Source organism: Trematomus bernacchii, unplaced genomic scaffold (assembly GCF_902827165.1).
Source record: "Trematomus bernacchii unplaced genomic scaffold, fTreBer1.1, whole genome shotgun sequence".
In the NCBI taxonomy this organism is placed as follows: Eukaryota; Metazoa; Chordata; class Actinopteri; order Perciformes; family Nototheniidae; genus Trematomus; species Trematomus bernacchii.
Genome location: NW_022988007.1, coordinates 4,257,584 through 4,276,792, shown reverse-complemented (window position 1 = coordinate 4,276,792; position 19,209 = coordinate 4,257,584). Strand labels below are relative to the sequence as shown.

Below are 19,209 nucleotides of genomic sequence, written 5' to 3'. Positions count from 1 at the left end.
TAAAAAAAAGTCTTGTACCATTTCATCGTTTTGTGGAGAACGCTGCGTTTTACACATTTATCTGATGCTTTTCCTTTTCCTGGCTGAGGAGCGGGAGCCCCACCTCGGCCACGCTTCCTTTGGTTTACAGATGCATCTGACGCTGCAGAAAGCTGGTAGAAACCAGACGATGGTAGCTTTGGAAGTGAGTGCTTTTTGGATGCAGGCTGAGTGGCCAATACTGGTGCAGATCTCTTTCTAGAAGTTGAGGAATGTGAGGGTGAGGCAGGTGTGGCAGGTGTGGGCTGGGTGAAAGTAGGCAATGGTGAAGCCATTTCATCCTCATCTCCATCACTATGAAAACAAATGTGGAAAAACAAAGAGATTAGATTAATTCCTGTAATTCCTGTTTCCTTGGCAGTAAACATGCCATTTTGAGTGTGTGAATGCAATACATTTAGTGACTATAGATCAGGGGTCGGCAACCCCCTGGCACGCGGCACCGTAACCAGTGGCACACTAGGAATAAGTGGAATAAGTGTGCAAAATATTTAAATTGTATTTTCGGATCCTGAACGAGACCGCCGCCAGAGCGCGTCTCCCCGTTACCTGCAGAAGGAAGCCATGCACGCAGCGCAGCCACGCTCTCTTTAACTCCAGGTGACTTTCTGCCGCTTTCCTCCGTAATGCAGTGCTGATAGTTTCATCACAGAGGAAAGCACTTCACAAATTGCAGTACCCATAATGAGCTTTACAAATGCCGCAGTTTTTGCGTGGCTGTGTCTTTAGTTGAAAGCCCAGTGGCGATCTGCTCATCTCTCATTGAAATGATATGCTACAAAGGGGCGGACTGGCCATCTGTGTGTTGAACTTTCCTGTCGGCTCCCAGACCGTAGTCGAGGAGGGCAGAAGCAACAAGCTTCAGGTTCAATAACCCACTTTAGCTTAAATGACTGGAGAGAGGCGAGCTCTTCTTGGGAGGCCATTGCATTTATTTAGCTGTTCTTCTGTTTCACAAAATACAACACAGACTTCTGTTTTTCTGCTGCCTCGTTTCACTTCCAGAAACATACACACGCTCGCTCACTCTCGCTCTACCATCCACACACACACACACACACACACACACACACACACACACACACACACACACACACACACACACACACACACACACACACACATGCACACGCCACCACACCCCTCTCTCTCTCTTAAAGGGACAGCGATCTCATCTCACTCTGCATGACCCTAATATCATAACATGTGTGTTCTGGAGAATCACAGAACGGACGATCATCCTTATTATTATGCCGTTTAAACCAATTATTTAAATGTGTTTGTTAAATTCGGTATCATGTAAGTTGCGCTGACAGGTCCACACACTGCTTCCCCGCAGCGAGGCCCCCCCGCCCTCCTGTTGATAGTTCACGAGCGTCAAGCTCCTCAACCCCCCACCCCCCCCCCGTTGATAATTCTCGATCGTTGGCACACTGATAACAACTTTTCTTTTAATGGCACTTCATATCAAAATGGTTGCCGACCCCTGCTATAGATGAACACTGGCCTATACTTTTAGTAAATGTAACAGACAAGAAACACTATTTGGTATTTTTGTAAATAATCCCTCTAACTCCTGCCAAACATGCCATTTTGAGTTTGTGAATGCAATACATTTAGTGACTATAGATGAACACTGGCCTATACTTTTAGTAAATGTAACAGACAAGAAACACTATTTTTGTAAATAATCCCTCTAATTCCTGCCAAACATGCCATTTTGAGCGTACATTACATTACATTACATTACATTTAGCAGACGCTTTTATTTACTATATGAATAATCGTACACCAAATAAATAAGTAATAGATAAAAACAGAGATTACATACCTTTCCCGTGGTGGAATTTCATCATCAGAGTCACAACGCTCCGGGTTCTGTTCTGGCTGCAGGAGATCCTCGTCGTCTGACTCAGAATCAACGGGTAACATATCTGCATCGCTGTCAACATTAGTCACCATTTCCATTGCCTGTAAAGTAGTAAGCATCTCTTTCCTGCAAGCCATTATTTGACAAAAGTCAAAGTATAGAAAAAGTCCTAAACGCCAATCTTGTAATCTGCTCCGTTATCTGCTGTCCGCTCTGTGCGCTCTGGGTCCTGCTGCAATTCCTGTTGTTTACGTAGTAAACACGGCGTAGAGTCTGCTGTGTAATGGGTCTGCCGCTGGCTGTCATACGTTATACTTTACGCAAGACCATATCTATGGAACCCATTGGTCGATTTGAGTGATTTACACCTTTTTCTTAACCATTAGATCCAATAGAATCCGATGGGCAGTTCCCAAATCCACGTAAACATTTCCATTGCGGAGGTAATAGAGAAGCAAACGAAGCATATCTGAAAGTACAAGCCTTGACTGCAAAACTTTATACCCAGTTTATTGCCATAAATATGATGATGGATTATCAGTAAAAAATTCTACGTGACACAGACACATTGGATTAACCTTGAGCGGCGTTTTTATTCCGTTGAACACAACTTTTGATCACATATCAAAAAAGGTAAGATGTAATTATTGTAATATTTTTGAAACCGGATGTTGTTTACTTTCTCTTTTCTGGCTGAAAGCTCCGCAAATTCGGGGTCGTACAGTGATGAGACTACATGTATGGAATCTGTGGAGTCTCAGTTTTAATCGGATATCTTGTTTGTGCAGTTACGATAAGTAATAAGGGCATTTTGAGAGTGAGTGCTGTGCAAAACTCCGTTAGCATTAGTTAGCATTTTTTCGCAAAAAGCTAATTCAAAGGCTTGGTATTACTCTTGTGTTTCTTTTAGCTAAAAATGGTTCATATCTTCAGTTAGCTGAGCTTCTTACCGTTAATCTGGTGCTACACATTAATAGTTTCATAAATGTTAAGAAGCCCTGAGACATTGTCTCAAAAAAAAAAAAGTGGGAGGGGTCCAATGGATCGCCGTGCTTAAGAGGTTAAAAAAGAATAATTCAAAAATCACTTTGCTAGAACAGTGATAATAAAACAATGCTCCATAAGTCTGTGTGCTCAAAAATAATAATAAATAATACAATTGTGCAATCCCTTTGCTAGAATAATAACTTATAATACTTTGCCACTTTGCAATCTGCAAAAAAAGGAAAAAGAAAGAAAATGCTGATATTTGGCAAAAAAGTGTGTCTTATCACAGCATTAGTGGCTGCAATGAGCCAGTTTTGCACTGCACATTTCTTCAAAACGGGGTTGCAGGCTTGACCTTCCATCCTCATCATGTACATTACACACCTGTGTCCTACAGCGCCCTCATAGGTTTCTAAGTGTAACTACATGACACAACAGTTTAGTGTTCCGCCGGTCATGCCGACGTCATCATTTTTTTCTTTATTTTTTTTTTCATAACAATTTTTCCTCCTGGTCTCTCGCGCCCCCCCTGATATGCCTCTGCGCCCCCCAGACGGGGCGCGCCCCCCACTTTGAGAAACACTGGGGTAAAGTAAGGTAAGTAAATGTTGTGCAGAGCTCAATCCCCTTGCACATTACATCCTGTCCATATATTTGTTCTCTGGTTGAAATAGTGGCCCAGCTGATTGTTTGATCTATCTTTGTGTTCATGGTGTTTACAGTAAACACTACATATTGGTGCTGTACTTACAGTGAAAAGGGTAAAACTTTAAAAGGGTTGCGAATTTAAGGTTTTCTAAACTTAAAGGGGACCTATCATGCAAAATGCACTTTTGTACGTCTTTTATACATGAATATGTGTCCCCGGTGTGTCAGGGAACTCACCAAGTCTCAGAAAACACAACCCTCTCTCTTTTCCTCCATACCAAATCTCTAAAAACGGGGCTGCAACGGAGCTGATACAGATTTGAATTTCTCTCCGCCTATATGGGCAACTCTCCACCTATCAGGGGGATGAGAGGTCTGTTGGGCCACGGCCATTGCCCAACCTCTCATTCGCATATAGGCTGTCGGAAAGCTAAATCTCCCCCAGTCACATCTGTGTTTTTGCCTGCTCTTGCCAGGATGTCTAAGGGAGTTAAATGTTGTGCTGTTGTTGGCTGCAAGAATCGGGACAACGGACTACATGCAATGCCATCCCTGGAAAAAGACAAGAATCTGTGGCTAGACTTCATTTTCAAGGGACATGTGCCAGAAGACTCCGGCAGATTTCTGCTTGTGTGTTCTAAACATTTTACCACGGACATGTTTATGAACTAGATTTTTTTTCGCTGGTCAACATGTCCGTTAAAGTTTAAATGTTCCGGACAAAATTAGAAAAGTGCCGGTCAAAGGCCTTCTTTGTTATTTATTGAGCTTTAAAACAAATGAATAACGACTCTATATAATAATAATAATAATATAAGAATAATACACGGAGGACGGAGCCTCTCTTTTCCTCCCCCTCTTCTGAGAGCCCAGCAGCTGATGTCTCTCTCCTGCAGGGGCGCGTGGTCAGCTGCAGCTCATTTGCATTAAAGCTACGTCACAGAATCAGCCCTTGCAAAAACAGGGCTGGAAAAGAGCAAATAGAGCGAAATGAGGCATGGCTAAAATGCATGATCTGTTTGGTATTTTGAAAAAAAAAACTTCAGACATGTTTTATATAGGTATGGCCCTACAATATATGTTTCAAATATAGCATGATAGGTCCACTTTAATGTCAAAGTTGAATCACTTCAGTTACATATATGTTGTAATTTAGCACTTTTAGGTAGTCGCACGATATTTCGAGATTCAAAATCTACTCAAAACAACCCTTCTGCCTCTTACAGTTTTTTTCAATTGCTAAAACACATTTTTTAACAACAGGGCTCATTTTCTCAAAACACTTAAAGGTGGGGTAGGTAAGTTTGAGAAACCGGCTCGAGATACACTTTTTGTTATATTCCATGGAATGCTCTTAACATCCCGATAGCAATGAATATCTTAAGTGCTTTGACAAAAAATCCATAAAAAAATATCATCTGTGGAAGCCGTAATACTGTAAAAAGCACGACCAATCATTTTAGCCGGCCCGGCTAAAATAACTGGATGGCCTACCTGCCTGTCAGCCTTCCATCTGTGCACAAACTTATCTCGTGCCCTCATTGGTCATGTGCACGTTCGTGTGTGTTGGAGGAGGGGCTCTGTAAGGAAGTGGCAGATTTGTTCCGGCTGTGTATTTTCAAATTCTAGCGCACTCAAGCTGGTTTCTCCAAAATTACCTACCCCACCTTTAACACAATTCTCAAAACCACACACCCAAAGTGCAAAACACCTCATTTTTCTTGCAAAATGAAGTGCTGCACCCAAAACTACATAAACACTTACCAAAACCTAACTTTTGCACCAAATGGCACCCACTTCATTTATAGTACAATACACTTTGTCCAACCAACTAAACACTGTGGTGCTCTATCTAAAGCACACTTACTTTTATGGGCTTTTTTCTGTATGTAGGAAATTATGCACTTCAGAAAAATGTGCAGAAACACCAATATTCTGTTGAAACAAAACATTTGTATTTCTCTCCAGAACAAAATGCACAGCAAACACAGTTGCAGTTTTGTGAACCAAAAGTATGCTCTCTATCTGATACAGTAAATGGAAAAGACAGCTTTAAATCAAATCAAATCTGATTTATATAGCACATTTTTAAAACGATTTTTGGTCGAGCCAAAGTGCTGTACATATAATAATTACCTTACAGTAAGGACACTTTACAGCAAATACAACAGCACAGTTTGTGCAGAATATCAGTATGAGAAAAATAACACCCTCTGTCCTTTAGACCCTCACATCGTACAAGGAAAAACTTCCGGAGAAAAAACCCACAGTTTAAGGGGAAAAATGGGAGAAACCTCAGGGAGAGCAACAGAGGAGGGATCCCTCTCCCAGGACGGACAGACGTGCAATAGATGCCGTGTGTAACGGACCGTCTCCACAGCAGCGTTAAAAAAATCTTGGAGGTGGGCGTATCTGAGGCTTGGGGATTTTTTTGCGATCAACCAATCACATGAATCTCCCGCCCGCGACATACGAAGCCAAAAAGCCCGAAGTAAACTGGATATAAATTCCCCAAAACAGGCGAAAACATACCACTGTCTCTGCCACCTCCCTCCATGCCTGGCTCCTCCGGTTTATATCCCGGTAGGTCTGGTCATAAAGCACCGGGTGATTGATTCGCTACCGCTAATTTCTCCTCCATTTTTTGGAATATGAGGAAATGACCTGCGGTATGTGTCTCCCAGCATACACGCCGTTTGATTGGCTAGAGCTTGAACTGCCAGATTTGCGTACACGGGATTTGATTGGCTGCCGCTTCCACCTCAGCTTCAAAAGTTGAACATTGTTCAACTTTGAATCTTGAAAATCCTGAGAATCTCCGCTCGCCTGCCCACAATGCATTTCGGCGAAAAGTGAGGGAAAGTGACGTCACCCCATTCAAAGTGAATGGGCAGAAGCGTTTCAAGATTTTTTAACGCTGCTGTGGAGACGGCCCGTAAGAGACAGAGATGGAGTACTCGAGTCCTAGACTCGGACTCGTGACTCGACTCGGACTCGCGCACTGATTGACACGACTCGGACTTGGACTCGTGAATTCTCGCGCACGATGACTTGGACTCGGACTCGTGAATTTTTCCCCCCACGATGACTCGGACTCGACTTGTACATTGACGCTCCGACTTGGACTCGGACTCGAGCAAGTTTTCTCTGGAGTCTGATGTCCTCTATCCTGGCGTGTGCACCTGCGAGGCGAGTTCACGTACTGGGCCCCGCTATTCCAGTCTAAAGATGTCTAGAGACACACCCTGCATCGTGCTGTATGCTTTCACACATTCTGCTTCCACATTGGAAAAGAGCAGCGCAAAATGCTCGTTATGTGGAAACAATATTGAAGAGAAGGCTCCGTAACACATTACCCTAAGAATCGAGTTCAGACATATAGGCTGTCTTGAACACTAACATCAGAGTAACGTGATCTAATCAATAAATAAAGATTCAGCCGATAACACGAAAGCACATGGCTACTTAACATGCAGAATGACGTCATTTTGCATGTTAAGTAGCCATGTGCTTTCTGGGGCTAAATCTTTATCAGTAAACCGATTTAACCGGTAAAAGTTCCTTCAAAATAAGAGTCCCGATCTTATTACTATCAAAATAAAAGTGCAAAACGAAAACTTTACCATAGGAAAATATTGGCATACAAATGTAATCACTTCTCTAAAAGGTAACTCATTTTAAAGTGGACCTATCATGCTATATTTAAATGATATATTGTAGGGCCATACCTATATAAGGTATATTTATACGTTTCTGTTTTCAAAATACCAAACAGATCATGATTTTAAGCCATGCCTCATTTCGCTCTATGTGCTGTTCTCCAGCACTGTTTTTGCAGGGGGCTGATTCTGTGAGCTGCAGTGCGCTCTGAACAGCTGCTGGGCTCTCAGAAGAGGGGGAGAAAAATAGATCTCCGTCCTCCGTGTTTTATTATATTATTATAGGCCTATAGAGTCGTTATTCATTTGTTTTAAAGCTCAATAAATAACAAAGAAGACCTTTGACCGGCACTTTTCAAATTTTGTCCGGAAGATTTAAACTTTAACGGACATCTTGACCGGCGAAAGAAAACCTAACTGAAACTCTGCCGCACGGTCCCCTCGTTCCTTGGAAGAGGCGGAGAGGTGGGTGTTTGTCATCTGCTAGTGGACTAACCGGAGAGAATTACAGTGCTTGCCTCGACGGGGAGGGATTGCATTGAATTAAAGCAGCAGAAGCAAACGCTTGCCTCGGGGAGGGAGAAAAAAAGCCACAGCGGAGAATAAACAGAAGGGTAACCATGGTAACTATGCGCGGGAAGTCTTCTTCACTGCTTTTGTGGCAGACTACAGCGCCACTTACAGGCCTGGCATATGTACTACAGCGTCTCCAGCGCTTTCGAGCGGCAATGGCCGGCCGTGGCCCAACCCCACATTCCCCTGATAGGTGGAGAGTTGGCCCAATAGCCGTAGCGCCACTGTCCTGACGTCAGGACAGTGTTCAAATCTGGATCAGTTTTTATCAGATCCGTTGCAACCCCTTTTTTAGAGATTTGGGTATGGAGGAAAATAGAGAGGGTTGTGTTTTCTGACACTTGGTGAGTTCCCTGGAACACCGGGGACACATATTCATGTATAAAAGACGTACAAAAGTGCATTTTGCATGATAGGTCCCCTTTAAATATAGTTAGACATATTAAAGGTCATTTACAATAATAATAATAATAATAATATTAATATTAGTAATAAGCTTTACATTTGTATAGCACCTATTACAAGAATTGTAGCCAACTTGCTTCACAGCAGTTCAATAGACACATTAGTATAACATGACAGGATAAAACCAATGTAGAGGAGCAGTTACATTTCAACACATATATCCACGAAGATTAATACATGAAGACTTGTGACTCGGACTTGACTTGGACTCTTCTTGGGTGACTCGGACTTGGACTCGGACTCGAACACAGGTAATGATGACTCGGACTCGACGCGGACACTCCTTAGGTGACTCAGACTTGGACTCGGACTCGAACACAGGTAATGATGACTCGGACTCGACTCGGACACTCCTTGGGTGACTCGGACTTGGACTCGGACTCGAACACAGGTAATGATGACTCGGGCTCGACTCGGACACTCCTTGGGTGACTCGGACTTGGACTCGGACTCGACTACGACTCTCCCTTGGTGACTCGGACTTGGACTCGGACTCGAAGAGTGGTGACTCGAGAGTGACTTGGACTCGTGAATTGGTGACTTGACTACAACACTGGTAAGACCTGAAGGATGTCTACTTCCACATAACCATAATCCCGAAACACAGGAAATTCCTGCGTTTTTCATTCCAGGGAATATCGTACCAGTTCAATCGACTGCCGTTCGGATATTCCCTGGCTCCTCGCACTTTTTCAAAGTGTGTGGAGACGGCTCTGGAGCCGCTACACAAAGGAGGGATGAGGGTGTTATTTTATCTGGACGACCTGCTGTTGCTGGCTCGCTCCAAGGAGGAGGCTGCTTTACAGACGGTACAGCTCGTATCTCATCTGTCAAGCCGGGGTTTCATTGTCAACTGGAAGAAGAGCTGTCCTCTTCCCTCACAGGTTATCGTTTATCTGGGAGTGGAATTGAACTCAGCCCGCATGAGAGCGCGACTCTCACAGCAGAGAGTGGAGAAAGTGACAGCTCTCCTCCGGCGCGTTACACCTCGCAGGGTGGTGACAGCCCTCTCCGTGATGCAGCTGTTAGGCATGATGTCAGCTGGTCACGTGGTGATCCCTCTGGGACTCCTTCACATGAGGAGACTCCAGAGGTGGTTTATTCGCCTGCACATCGACCCCGTGCGGTAGAAGAGACGCATGGTGTACATTCCCCCTTCCGTGGGTTCGGATTTAGCCTATTGGAAAAATCTCCACGTCCTGTCAGTGGGGGTTCCCCTGGGCAGAGTGACGTCACACACATCGGTGTTCACAGACGCATCTCTCGCAGGCTGGGGAGGAACGTGCATGTCCCAGGCAGTGGGGGGACAGTGGCCGGCTCACATGTCTCTCCACATAAACGTGCTGGAGTTAATCTCCGTATGGAGAGTAATCCAGCACTTTGCCCCGTTGCTGTTCAATCAACATGTGTTGATTCGGACAGACAACAAAGCAGCGGCGGCGGCATACATAAATTGCCAGGGAGGCGTACGATCAGCGCAGCTGGGCGCAAACACACGTACTCTCTATCAGAGCGGTGTATATTCCCGGCGTGTTGAACAGAGGGGCGGACCTCATGTCCAGAGGAGGTCCTCGCCAAGGGGACTGGAGCCTCCACCCCGAACTGGTCTCCCAGGTATGAAGCAGGTTCGGGAGAGCGGAGGTGGATCTGTTCGCTGCACGCGAGAACGCGCAGTGTGCCCTCTGGGCGTGGACGCGTTCGCACACAGGCCGTGGCCCAAGGTGTTGTTATACGCTTTCCCACCAGTCCCTCTGATCCCTCGGTTCCTGGACCGAGTGCAGGAGGAGAGACTGACAGCGATCTTAATAGCACCGGAATGCACGGGAGCGTCCTGGTTTCCATGCCTACAGCGGATGCTGTCAGGGAGACCGTGGGAAATTCCGTGGCGCAGGGACGCTCTCTCCAGGTGGAGGGAGCGATCAGCGGTCACCCAGTATTGGGCCAACGTTTGTGGGCATGGCCCCTGAACGGGAACATTTAGAGGGGCTGGGCCTCTCTAAAAATGTTATCAGTACCATTCAGGGTTCAAGGGTGGCGTCCACCAGAGCATCCTACACAGCCAAATGGGCAGCGTTCCAGCGCTGGTGTGTAGGGAAAAGCCTGGACCCCGTTACGTGCCCCCTGCCTCACGTGCTGTCGTTCCTCCAGACGTTACTAGACAGGAATTTGGCTTATAGCACGGTCAAAACGTACGCTGCTGCCATTTCATCTTGCCACGTAGGGTTTGGTGTCAGTACGGTGTTTAGTCACCCTCTGACAACACGTTTTCTACGGGGAGTACAGAGACTCAGACCGGTGTCACGCGCTTTGGCGCCTCAATGGGATTTGGCGTTGGTGTTACGCGCACTGAGTAAAGCTCCATTCGAACCTTTAGATCAGGTCCCCCTGAAGTTCTTGTCAGCCAAAGTAGCTCTGCTCTTGGCTCTAACATCAGCTAAAAGGGTGAGTGATTTGTCTGCTCTCTCTGTGGCTCCGTCATGTCTCCAGATCCAAGGAGATGGCAGCTCAGCTGTTTTGCGCCCTAACTCGGCTTTTATGCCAAAGGTTATCACAAGCTCTTTTAGATAACTTTAGTGATAACTTTGGATGGTTTCTTCCCTCCTCCTCACACATCGGAGGAAGAAGCCACATCTCATCTCCTCTGTCCCGTACGTGCGCTGTCATGCTATATTGCACGCACAGCCACGTTGCGTAGGTCCCAGCGCCTGTTTGTGCATCACAGAGAGCACTCAATAGGGCAGCCTCTGTCTGCACAGCGCCTGTCACACTGGTTGTGTGAGGCTGTGTCACAGGCGTATGTCTCCTCTGGGGTGGATCCCCCGGAGAACATCAAAGCGCACAGCATCAGAGGAATTTCAACCTCTACGGCTTTGCACGGAGGAATGACAGTGGAAGACATTTGCACTGCGGCATCTTGGTCTTGCCCCTGTTCTTTTATTTGTTTTTATTTGAGGGATGTCTCCCATTCCTCTCTTACTCATTCAGTACTGAGTGTCCTGTCAGATTGAGTAATGTCGGAGACTAAACGGTGTGCCCTCTCTCCTGCCTGTCGGCACTGAGAGAGCTGCCCCTTTTCCCCTCTTTTATTGTTTTAACAAGTGGGATTTTTTTATCTCTACTTTTTTTAAACGACGGGTATTTCACATTCATTCCCTCAAAGAGAATATTCATTTTTTTTAAATGCTATATTTCCAGGGACTGTGATGCTCCTTTACGCATGGGTTATTAATTGAGTAGATGTGTTTTTGTACTTCTGGTAACGGACGGACCAGTGGGGCGTGGACTACATCCTGCTTCGCCCTTAACCCAATAGCGATAGCCTTAGGCCTAGGCTCCACGAGGACGAAAACGGGTTGAATCCGCATATTTCTCATGCGTATAGCCCTTTAAGCTCGACGACGCCGTAACAGAAACGTAGAAACAGACCCCGCAAACGACAACGGGTCCAAAGGTGGATAGATCTGGGAACGGAGCGCTCTGGGGGGTCCAACGGGGCCGTGGGGTCGCCTATACGGTCACCCGTTTCATAGCCCCGCCTCTCCCCGCCTCTCCCCACCTCTGCTGCTCACCCCCGCAAAAGTACACTGCACACTGAATTCAGATTATTTATCTTTATCTCGATATGAACATAAACGCGAGTGAAGTCTAATCTGACAGGACGGAGACACGCAGCTCCTCCGGCTGTGAAGCAGCGGGAGCAAAACACACACTTCAAGTCAAATCACCACCCTTAGCTATTTTAATTACCTCTCAAACTACCTAAACTAGTTATAAATATGTTTATTTTTACTGTCGGGTTTACTTACTGGATCAGCTGCTGCATGAGGAAGCATGAAGATTTAAACTTTAACACACATTGACCGGCGAAAAACTCTGCGCGGTTCCCTCCGCCCCCACCGCGGAGAATAAACAGAAGTGCAGCCATGACAACCATTCTTCTTCGCTGCTTTTGTGGAGGAAGTTGCTGCTTTTGTGGAGGAAGTTACAGCGCCACGTACAGGTTCGGCATATGTACTGCAGCTTTTCCAGCGGTTGGATGTAAACGGAGCCGTCTCGTGGAGCTTGACACAATCCGGTGTATATTGCGTGTGGGCGGAAGGTTTTTTGCGGTTGCATTTGCGTTACTCCGATGCGTTTTGCCGTATGGGTTCCCGTGGAGCTGGGGCCTTAGAGGGCGAAGCCTTATACGAAATAGAACTGGGGTTACGTACTGTAACCCAGCTTCTATGAGTATAGGCGCAGCCCTCTAAGGTTCGGGCCCCACTGGCTCCGCGAATAGCTGAAGAAAAGCTGTTTGTGTGGGAGCAGATTGACGGGCCTACTTCCTATTTATACGGAAGTGAGGCCGTAGGTGGGGCCCACGTCATAGGTGGGCGTGGATTAAGTCTGTCAGTGCTGCGCATCAGAGTTCCCGTTAGCCGGTAATTACCGGACAATGACCGGTAAAATATGCTGAAGTCCGGCAAATCTAAATCTCTCCGGTCAAAATGTCCGGTCAAAATAATTTTCCCTTAGCGCAATACCGCATCAGTTGCGCCACTTATGTGACAGACAAGAATAGTATGTGACAGACAAAAGAGTATGTGACAGACAAAAATTGTCAATTCTAATGTCTAACACTTAATGTGGAGAAAGAGATGTCCTGTATGGGTTGATTGTGCGTTGATCTGTTGGTAATGCCTCGGGGTTCCGGTGGGCATGTAAACAAATGCATAATGCTGCGCTATACTTTGTGGCCTCATCCGGTTGCATAGCGACGCTTATTGTTTAGGTGTCTTTTAACAAGCAGGTAGTCATATCATTAGCTAGAACTAGCTAGATCTGATCGATATGGACATAAATGCGAGTAAAGTCTAATCTGACAGGAGAGAGAGATCGGCTGCTGCTGACGAGTCGACACGCAGCTCTGCATGATCCCCTGCAGCGGCGAGCAGAGCAAAACACACTTCAGGTTAGAAAATCACACGTAGCTATTTTAATTACCTCTCAAACTACCTAAACTAGTTATAGATATGTTTAGTTTTACTGTCGGGTCACTCATTACTGGATCCGCGAGCTGCATGATACTGACGGGCTGTCAGGAGAAGGAGAGAGCGCTCCGTTTATTATTCCCGCGTTTTTGTAAATTACTGTACACTTTTGAATAATGTAGTTAATCTACTATAATTAGTTTGTTTAATGTCGAATCATATCAATTTGTTTTAAAGCTCAATAAATAACAAAGAAGACCTTTAACCGGCACTTATCTAATTTTGTCCGGAAGATTTCAACTTTAACGGACATGTTGACCGGCAAAAAAATATTCTAACGGGAACTCTGCTGCGCATGCACAGTGGGATTACCCAATAGCGATAGCCTTAGAGGGCTGCGCCTATACTCATAGAAGCTGGGTTACAGTACGTAACCCCAGTTTTTGGGTTTGTATGTGTTTTGGGGTTTTTATGTGTTTTTGACTTTGCATATCGTTTTTGTATTTGCAGCGTTTTTCTGTTGCGTTTGTTTTCGGAGTTTGTGTGTTGTATTTAGTTTGCATCATTTCTGTAAATGCAGCGTTTTTTTGTTGTATTTGTTTTCAGGATTTGTTTGTTTTTCATTTCATTATTTGCAGCTGTTTCCTGCTTATGTATGCGTTTTTGGCCGTTGTTCCGCATTTACACCTGCCGGCCACCGTACATTCAGCAGGTTCAACTCACCAGCCATTGTTTTAACTTATTAAATATCATAACATTACAAACACAACACTCTTTATTGTTGCTAATACTTGAATGTAAAAACATAACCTTAACTGGAGAATAAAGTATCAACTGTGTGGCGCCAGGAGATGCTTAATATTATATAAAATCTCCCCTGGAATATAAGAACTCTGGAGGAATTCCACACATTGCAGCAGCAGATATAAACCAAGAGACATAAAGAACATTTAGAGTAGTAATAATGTTATGAGATCATGTGTCATTTACTACACATTTTAGGGATATAACAGTCACCACAAGACAGTTTTCCATGTGGTCATGTTGCATGTATCATGTGACTGATGTCACAACACCTTACAAAGGCCTTTTTTGTTACTTATTTTCCAGGCTTTGAGACATGTTGTAATATTGATACAGTTTATTTATATTTGCTTATGTAAATCATCTCTCTAAGTTGATGTATTGTATATTGGGATAGTGTCAGAGAATGTACCATTTTCGGTAAATCTGCACTTAACAAAATGTGCAATGTGTTAGATATAACCATTTCTCTCTTGTGGCCTGCTCCTCTGCAGGAGGAACCTGACCAAGCTGTCTCTGATCTTCAGCCACATGCTGGCTGAAATAAAAGCCATCTTCCCTGGAGGACAGTTCCAGGGGGACACGTTCCGGATCACCAAAGCTGATGCTGCGGACTTCTGGAGGAATTTCTTTGGAGAAAGGTAAGCTTCAACTCATCCAGGCGTCTCCTTTGCAGCCTTTATTGGTAAATCAATATTTCATTTAGAAAGACAAGGAGAAGCTGTGAGTGGAGACGTTTCTCTTTTTTTATTTCCAGGATATTACCACTTCCATACCACTGGGACTTCAAACACAAGCTGTTTCTTAAGATAATGACACACACGCACACACAAACATAAGTACATAAGTGTGCATTGAAATGCCTTATTGTGCTTACAATAACTGAGTTATCTGTATTAGCTGCTATATAGTGCCCCTGACTGCTATCTGGGGTGTAGGGGTGTACTGTAGGTGAATGCACTATCCTATGTGATATAGAGCTTTCTTTATGGCCCTAGAGTTACAGTTCTAGTCCTAACCGACAGACCGTGGAGGCTTTTAAAAAAGGCCTCAAAAACCATTTGTTCAATAGAGCCTTTCCCTAGACCTTTTATCTTGTATTTATTTTGTATTGTTTGTTTTTTACTGCTTTTTATTCATTCTACCATGTTGTGTACTGTTTTTTATTATGTTCCATGCTAAATGCCTGTAGCACTTCAGGATCTGAACTCAGATATGAAGTGCGTTATAAATTAAACCCATTATTATTATTATTATTATTATTATTATTATTATTATTATAACCATTGCCTCTCCTCTCCTCCCCTGTCTCCTGTTGGCAAACAGACTTATAGCTTTAACATTCTTTCCTCACAGCCGTGTTTTGGTATGACCATGATAGTTGATTTGGTTTGCCCATAACATCAAAACAATATCTCCTTCAGATAATAACAGGACCAAGCAGACACACAGTGTCAGAGAGCAGTAAGGACATCCAGAGTCCATCTTATCAGGTGGAGAGCTCCCTGCAAATCCCTTCCTGCTAGGAGCAGAGCTGCTTTGACTGGTTATAGAATGTTGATTATTCTCTTAGGAATAGTTAAATATTGAGGAGTGAGCAAGAGAAACTCAGAGTAGGTTGGGCAGGAGCTTTATCACTTTGTTGCTGCAGCAAATGTCTTAGTCAATTATCTGGCTGTAACTTCCACTAATCTTCAGTGTGTGCCTGCCATCAGTTGGAGCTCTCCAGAGTTCTACAGATGTAGCAGCTCATTTAGGACTCCAGCTTACAGCTTCCTGCCTGCTACCTGCCTGCTACCTGCCTAAGACCAGCATCTGGGAATGTTAAGCCCTCCCACTATTTTCCAAGAGGGCGTTGCCAGATTTTCAATTTCAGGATTTAACCAGGAGATGGCGCTTCATTCACAAATACAGAAAGACAACTTTTCATGGACTTTCAGTTTTGTTTAGAAGAGCATTTGAACACATCAATATTTTAGATCAAATAAAGTATATCTAATCTTGTAATTCAATAATATATAGTCTTTATATATTAAATAATCATAATAATAATGTAAATGTTTACATTACACTTCTTTATTTGTCATGCGGTCTACCTACGCTGTAAAAGGTATTATCTCTTCGATTTACACACGGCATCTATTGCACTTCTGTCCATCCTGGGAGAGGGATCCCTCCTCTGTTGCTCTCCCCGAGGTTCATACTGTATGATTTATTATTATTATTAATATGAAGATATTATTAAGATAAGATAAGATAAGATGTTACTTTATTGATTGAACATTTTAGTTTAGAATGTGCTATCCCACGGTAATTCAGAAGGCTCACAGGTCACATTCCGACCATTATTTAAAACAATAGGTGCTTTCATAATAATGATGAGAAACTATGAAATAAGAAATGAATCAAATTAAAATGTAATTATCATATCATATATTATATAGTGTATTGTATTATTAAGTAATATCATACATTAACCCCATTATAGCACAATTGACAGACAGTGTTATTTGTACGTCAATAGTCATATATCATATATTGTCATAACCTTTTTGTGTGAAATAATTAATATTATTATTATTTCTGCCCACTGTTTGGCGAGCTGCATGAGAAACTGACGGGCTGTCAGGAGAGAGAGAGAGGGAGAGAGGAAAAGAGAGGATCCGTTTCTCCCGTGTTATTATCCAAAGTTAATGTAAACTTTTGAATAATGTACTTATTAGTGCGAATGCTGTGCCACAGCATTCCACTATAGTACTTCAAATCTTTATTCTTTCCGCTTATTATTACAGCCAATACTTTGGCTCTCCATAACTTCAGCTTATTTTCAGCTACAGAAACCATTCAAATATTAAACTATTCAGCCTGTTCAGGAATCGATGTGAAACCTTCACATTTTTAAAAATATTTTATACTTCTTGAAATATTCAGCTTTTTAAACTCTTTTTTAAACATGGAAGTCAATGGGAGATGCCTTCAAATCCTCTTTTCCTACACTTTGCGCCAAATGCTACTCCTTCCACATACTTTCAGCTAGACACTTCATTACAACTTTCAAATGATCACAAGACCTTCAGCTATTCAAACTTGATTTTTATTTTTGATATCTTTTACACTTTTTGAGATATTTAACTTAGTTTGGAGCTTGGTAGAGAGGCCTTTTTCAGATTTTAACATTAGTGTGGATGGAGCAGCTCGTTAAGTCTAGAGTGCTTTGATCTCAAAACAGAGTGGAAGAGTGCTTGAAAGTCTCCCAAAAAAACGTTTTAAACCTGCCATAATTCCCAAACCCCACACTCCTCAGACATCATTTTTCATGAAAAACGTAGGAAAACCTCTCCTAGGTTGGAAAATAAAAACAAATTAAGAAAAAATATTAAACAAAATGCCTCTTGAGGGCATGAAGTGACAAAAACGTTCAACATGCCTCCATTAAACCCCATTGTAATTTCAGTCTGATATTTCCTCACAGCAGCAGCCGCACACCTTTAGTTAAACTGCCAAAAAGGCCACATTATTATCCCGAAAGTACACAAAAATTACACTTCAGATACTCAACATCCTTGACATGCTTCACGTTTTGAAATTTCACAGATATCTGTTACGGTTCTTCGACAAAACGTTCACAAGTAAGAGGTTTATCTCTCATTCAGAACAATGGAAACCTTTGATCTCTAGGCAGCTCGTTAGCTCAACTATAAACACCTGTGTAATGGAACACGATGATGTCATCACTCCAACTGACATGCTCAGTCAGTTCTAACTGTGCATTAGTGCGAATGCTGTTTACACACAGTCTGTCTCTCTCTCTCTCTCTCTCTCACTCTCGTTTTTGAACAGGTGGCAAAATTGTCAGATATACTCCTCAATGCATTCTTATGGGACTCAGTGCTGCAGTTGGTTGTCTTTGATCTCTGGACACACACACAGGTGTTATGATTGGGTGTTATGAGTAGGTGCTCAGGAACAGAAACAACACTGACAGACTGGACTTTAACAGACTGTCTCAGCCTATTATTTTCTGTCTGATGGAGACTTCATACTACTTACAGCTGATATTTAACTCCTTCAGCCTAATTTCAGCTGCAGAAACAACTATTAACTTATTCAGCTATTTCAGGACATTGAGGCTATCAATGTTGTTGTTTATACCTTTTTTAACCTGTTACGCACGGCCCCCCCCGGTACCGGGCGGATAAACGCGTCATTTGCAGGAAACAACGTCTCAGGAATCTTAATATTTAATAAAACTATGAATGTTTTATATCCATGTAACGGGAAGAAACTCAGCTAACTGATCTTTTTAATTTTTTTTCTCCAAAAAAACCCCACAATGCTAGCACTCAGCCTCTGAATTAGCCACGAGCGAAAAAATGTAACCTAAAACGGCACTTAAACTCACTCTAACTCCCTTATTACTTATCCTAGATGCACAGCCAACCACTCGTTTTTGGTGTCCTGGAGACACTGAATCGTTTGGTGCCCTCCTCAACACTCAGTGATAAACATTTGCGACGCTATAAACGAAAGCGTACATCATAACATGTGGAGCTAAGTAGCTAGAAACGCTAACATGGCTTACCTTGGTCAAAACTGGTCTTCAATGGCATTAAAACGATAAAAAAACGATGCTGCAGTTAATCCATAGGTTCATCCAATGTATCTGTGCCCTCTTTGAAATTATTTCTGATAATCCATAAGCAATAAAACTGCTTTTTAGTTTCCAAATCCCAGAGGAAGAGATCGTCCACTCTGCCCTGCATTTCACATGCGCGCAGCCCCCACCTTTTCTCTTTACAATGAGTGTGTATGTGGGCCTCCCCCTTCCATTCTATTGGCTCTAACGGTCAGAAAGAGGTGTTAACCATCAAAATCGAGCAAGGGGGGCCAGAGATATGAAAAAAAAAACATTTTCACCCAAATCACCTCAGAGGTGGGGTGGTTTTGGCTAAACCTCTCTAAAAAGGTCAAATGTCACTTGTTTTGCATCAATCTTGATACAGGGTACTTATTATATGTTGTACTTTGGATTCCTAAAGCTTTTAGTCTACTAACCCATCATGCAAGGGTAGTTTTCACTATCTGTAAAAAATAATTTTTGGACGGACACTATAATTTACAGTTTTTTACTATGTAAAATCTGAATTTTCTTTAAAATAAAAAACATTTATATTGATTCTGACACTTCTACATC

General features: G+C 43.3%; 1 protein-coding gene across 2 annotated transcripts in view; it reads left to right on the top strand.

Moving 5' to 3' along the window:
• Positions 1 to 19,209, top strand: part of cblb (Cbl proto-oncogene B, E3 ubiquitin protein ligase) — a 68,408-nt gene that overhangs the window by 3,410 nt on the left and 45,789 nt on the right. For both annotated transcript variants that reach the window (XM_034117267.1, XM_034117266.1), the window contains exon 4: positions 14,510 to 14,656. In XM_034117267.1, the coding sequence (XP_033973158.1) occupies positions 14,510 to 14,656 (147 nt within the window). The remainder of the gene's footprint in view (positions 1 to 14,509; positions 14,657 to 19,209) is intronic.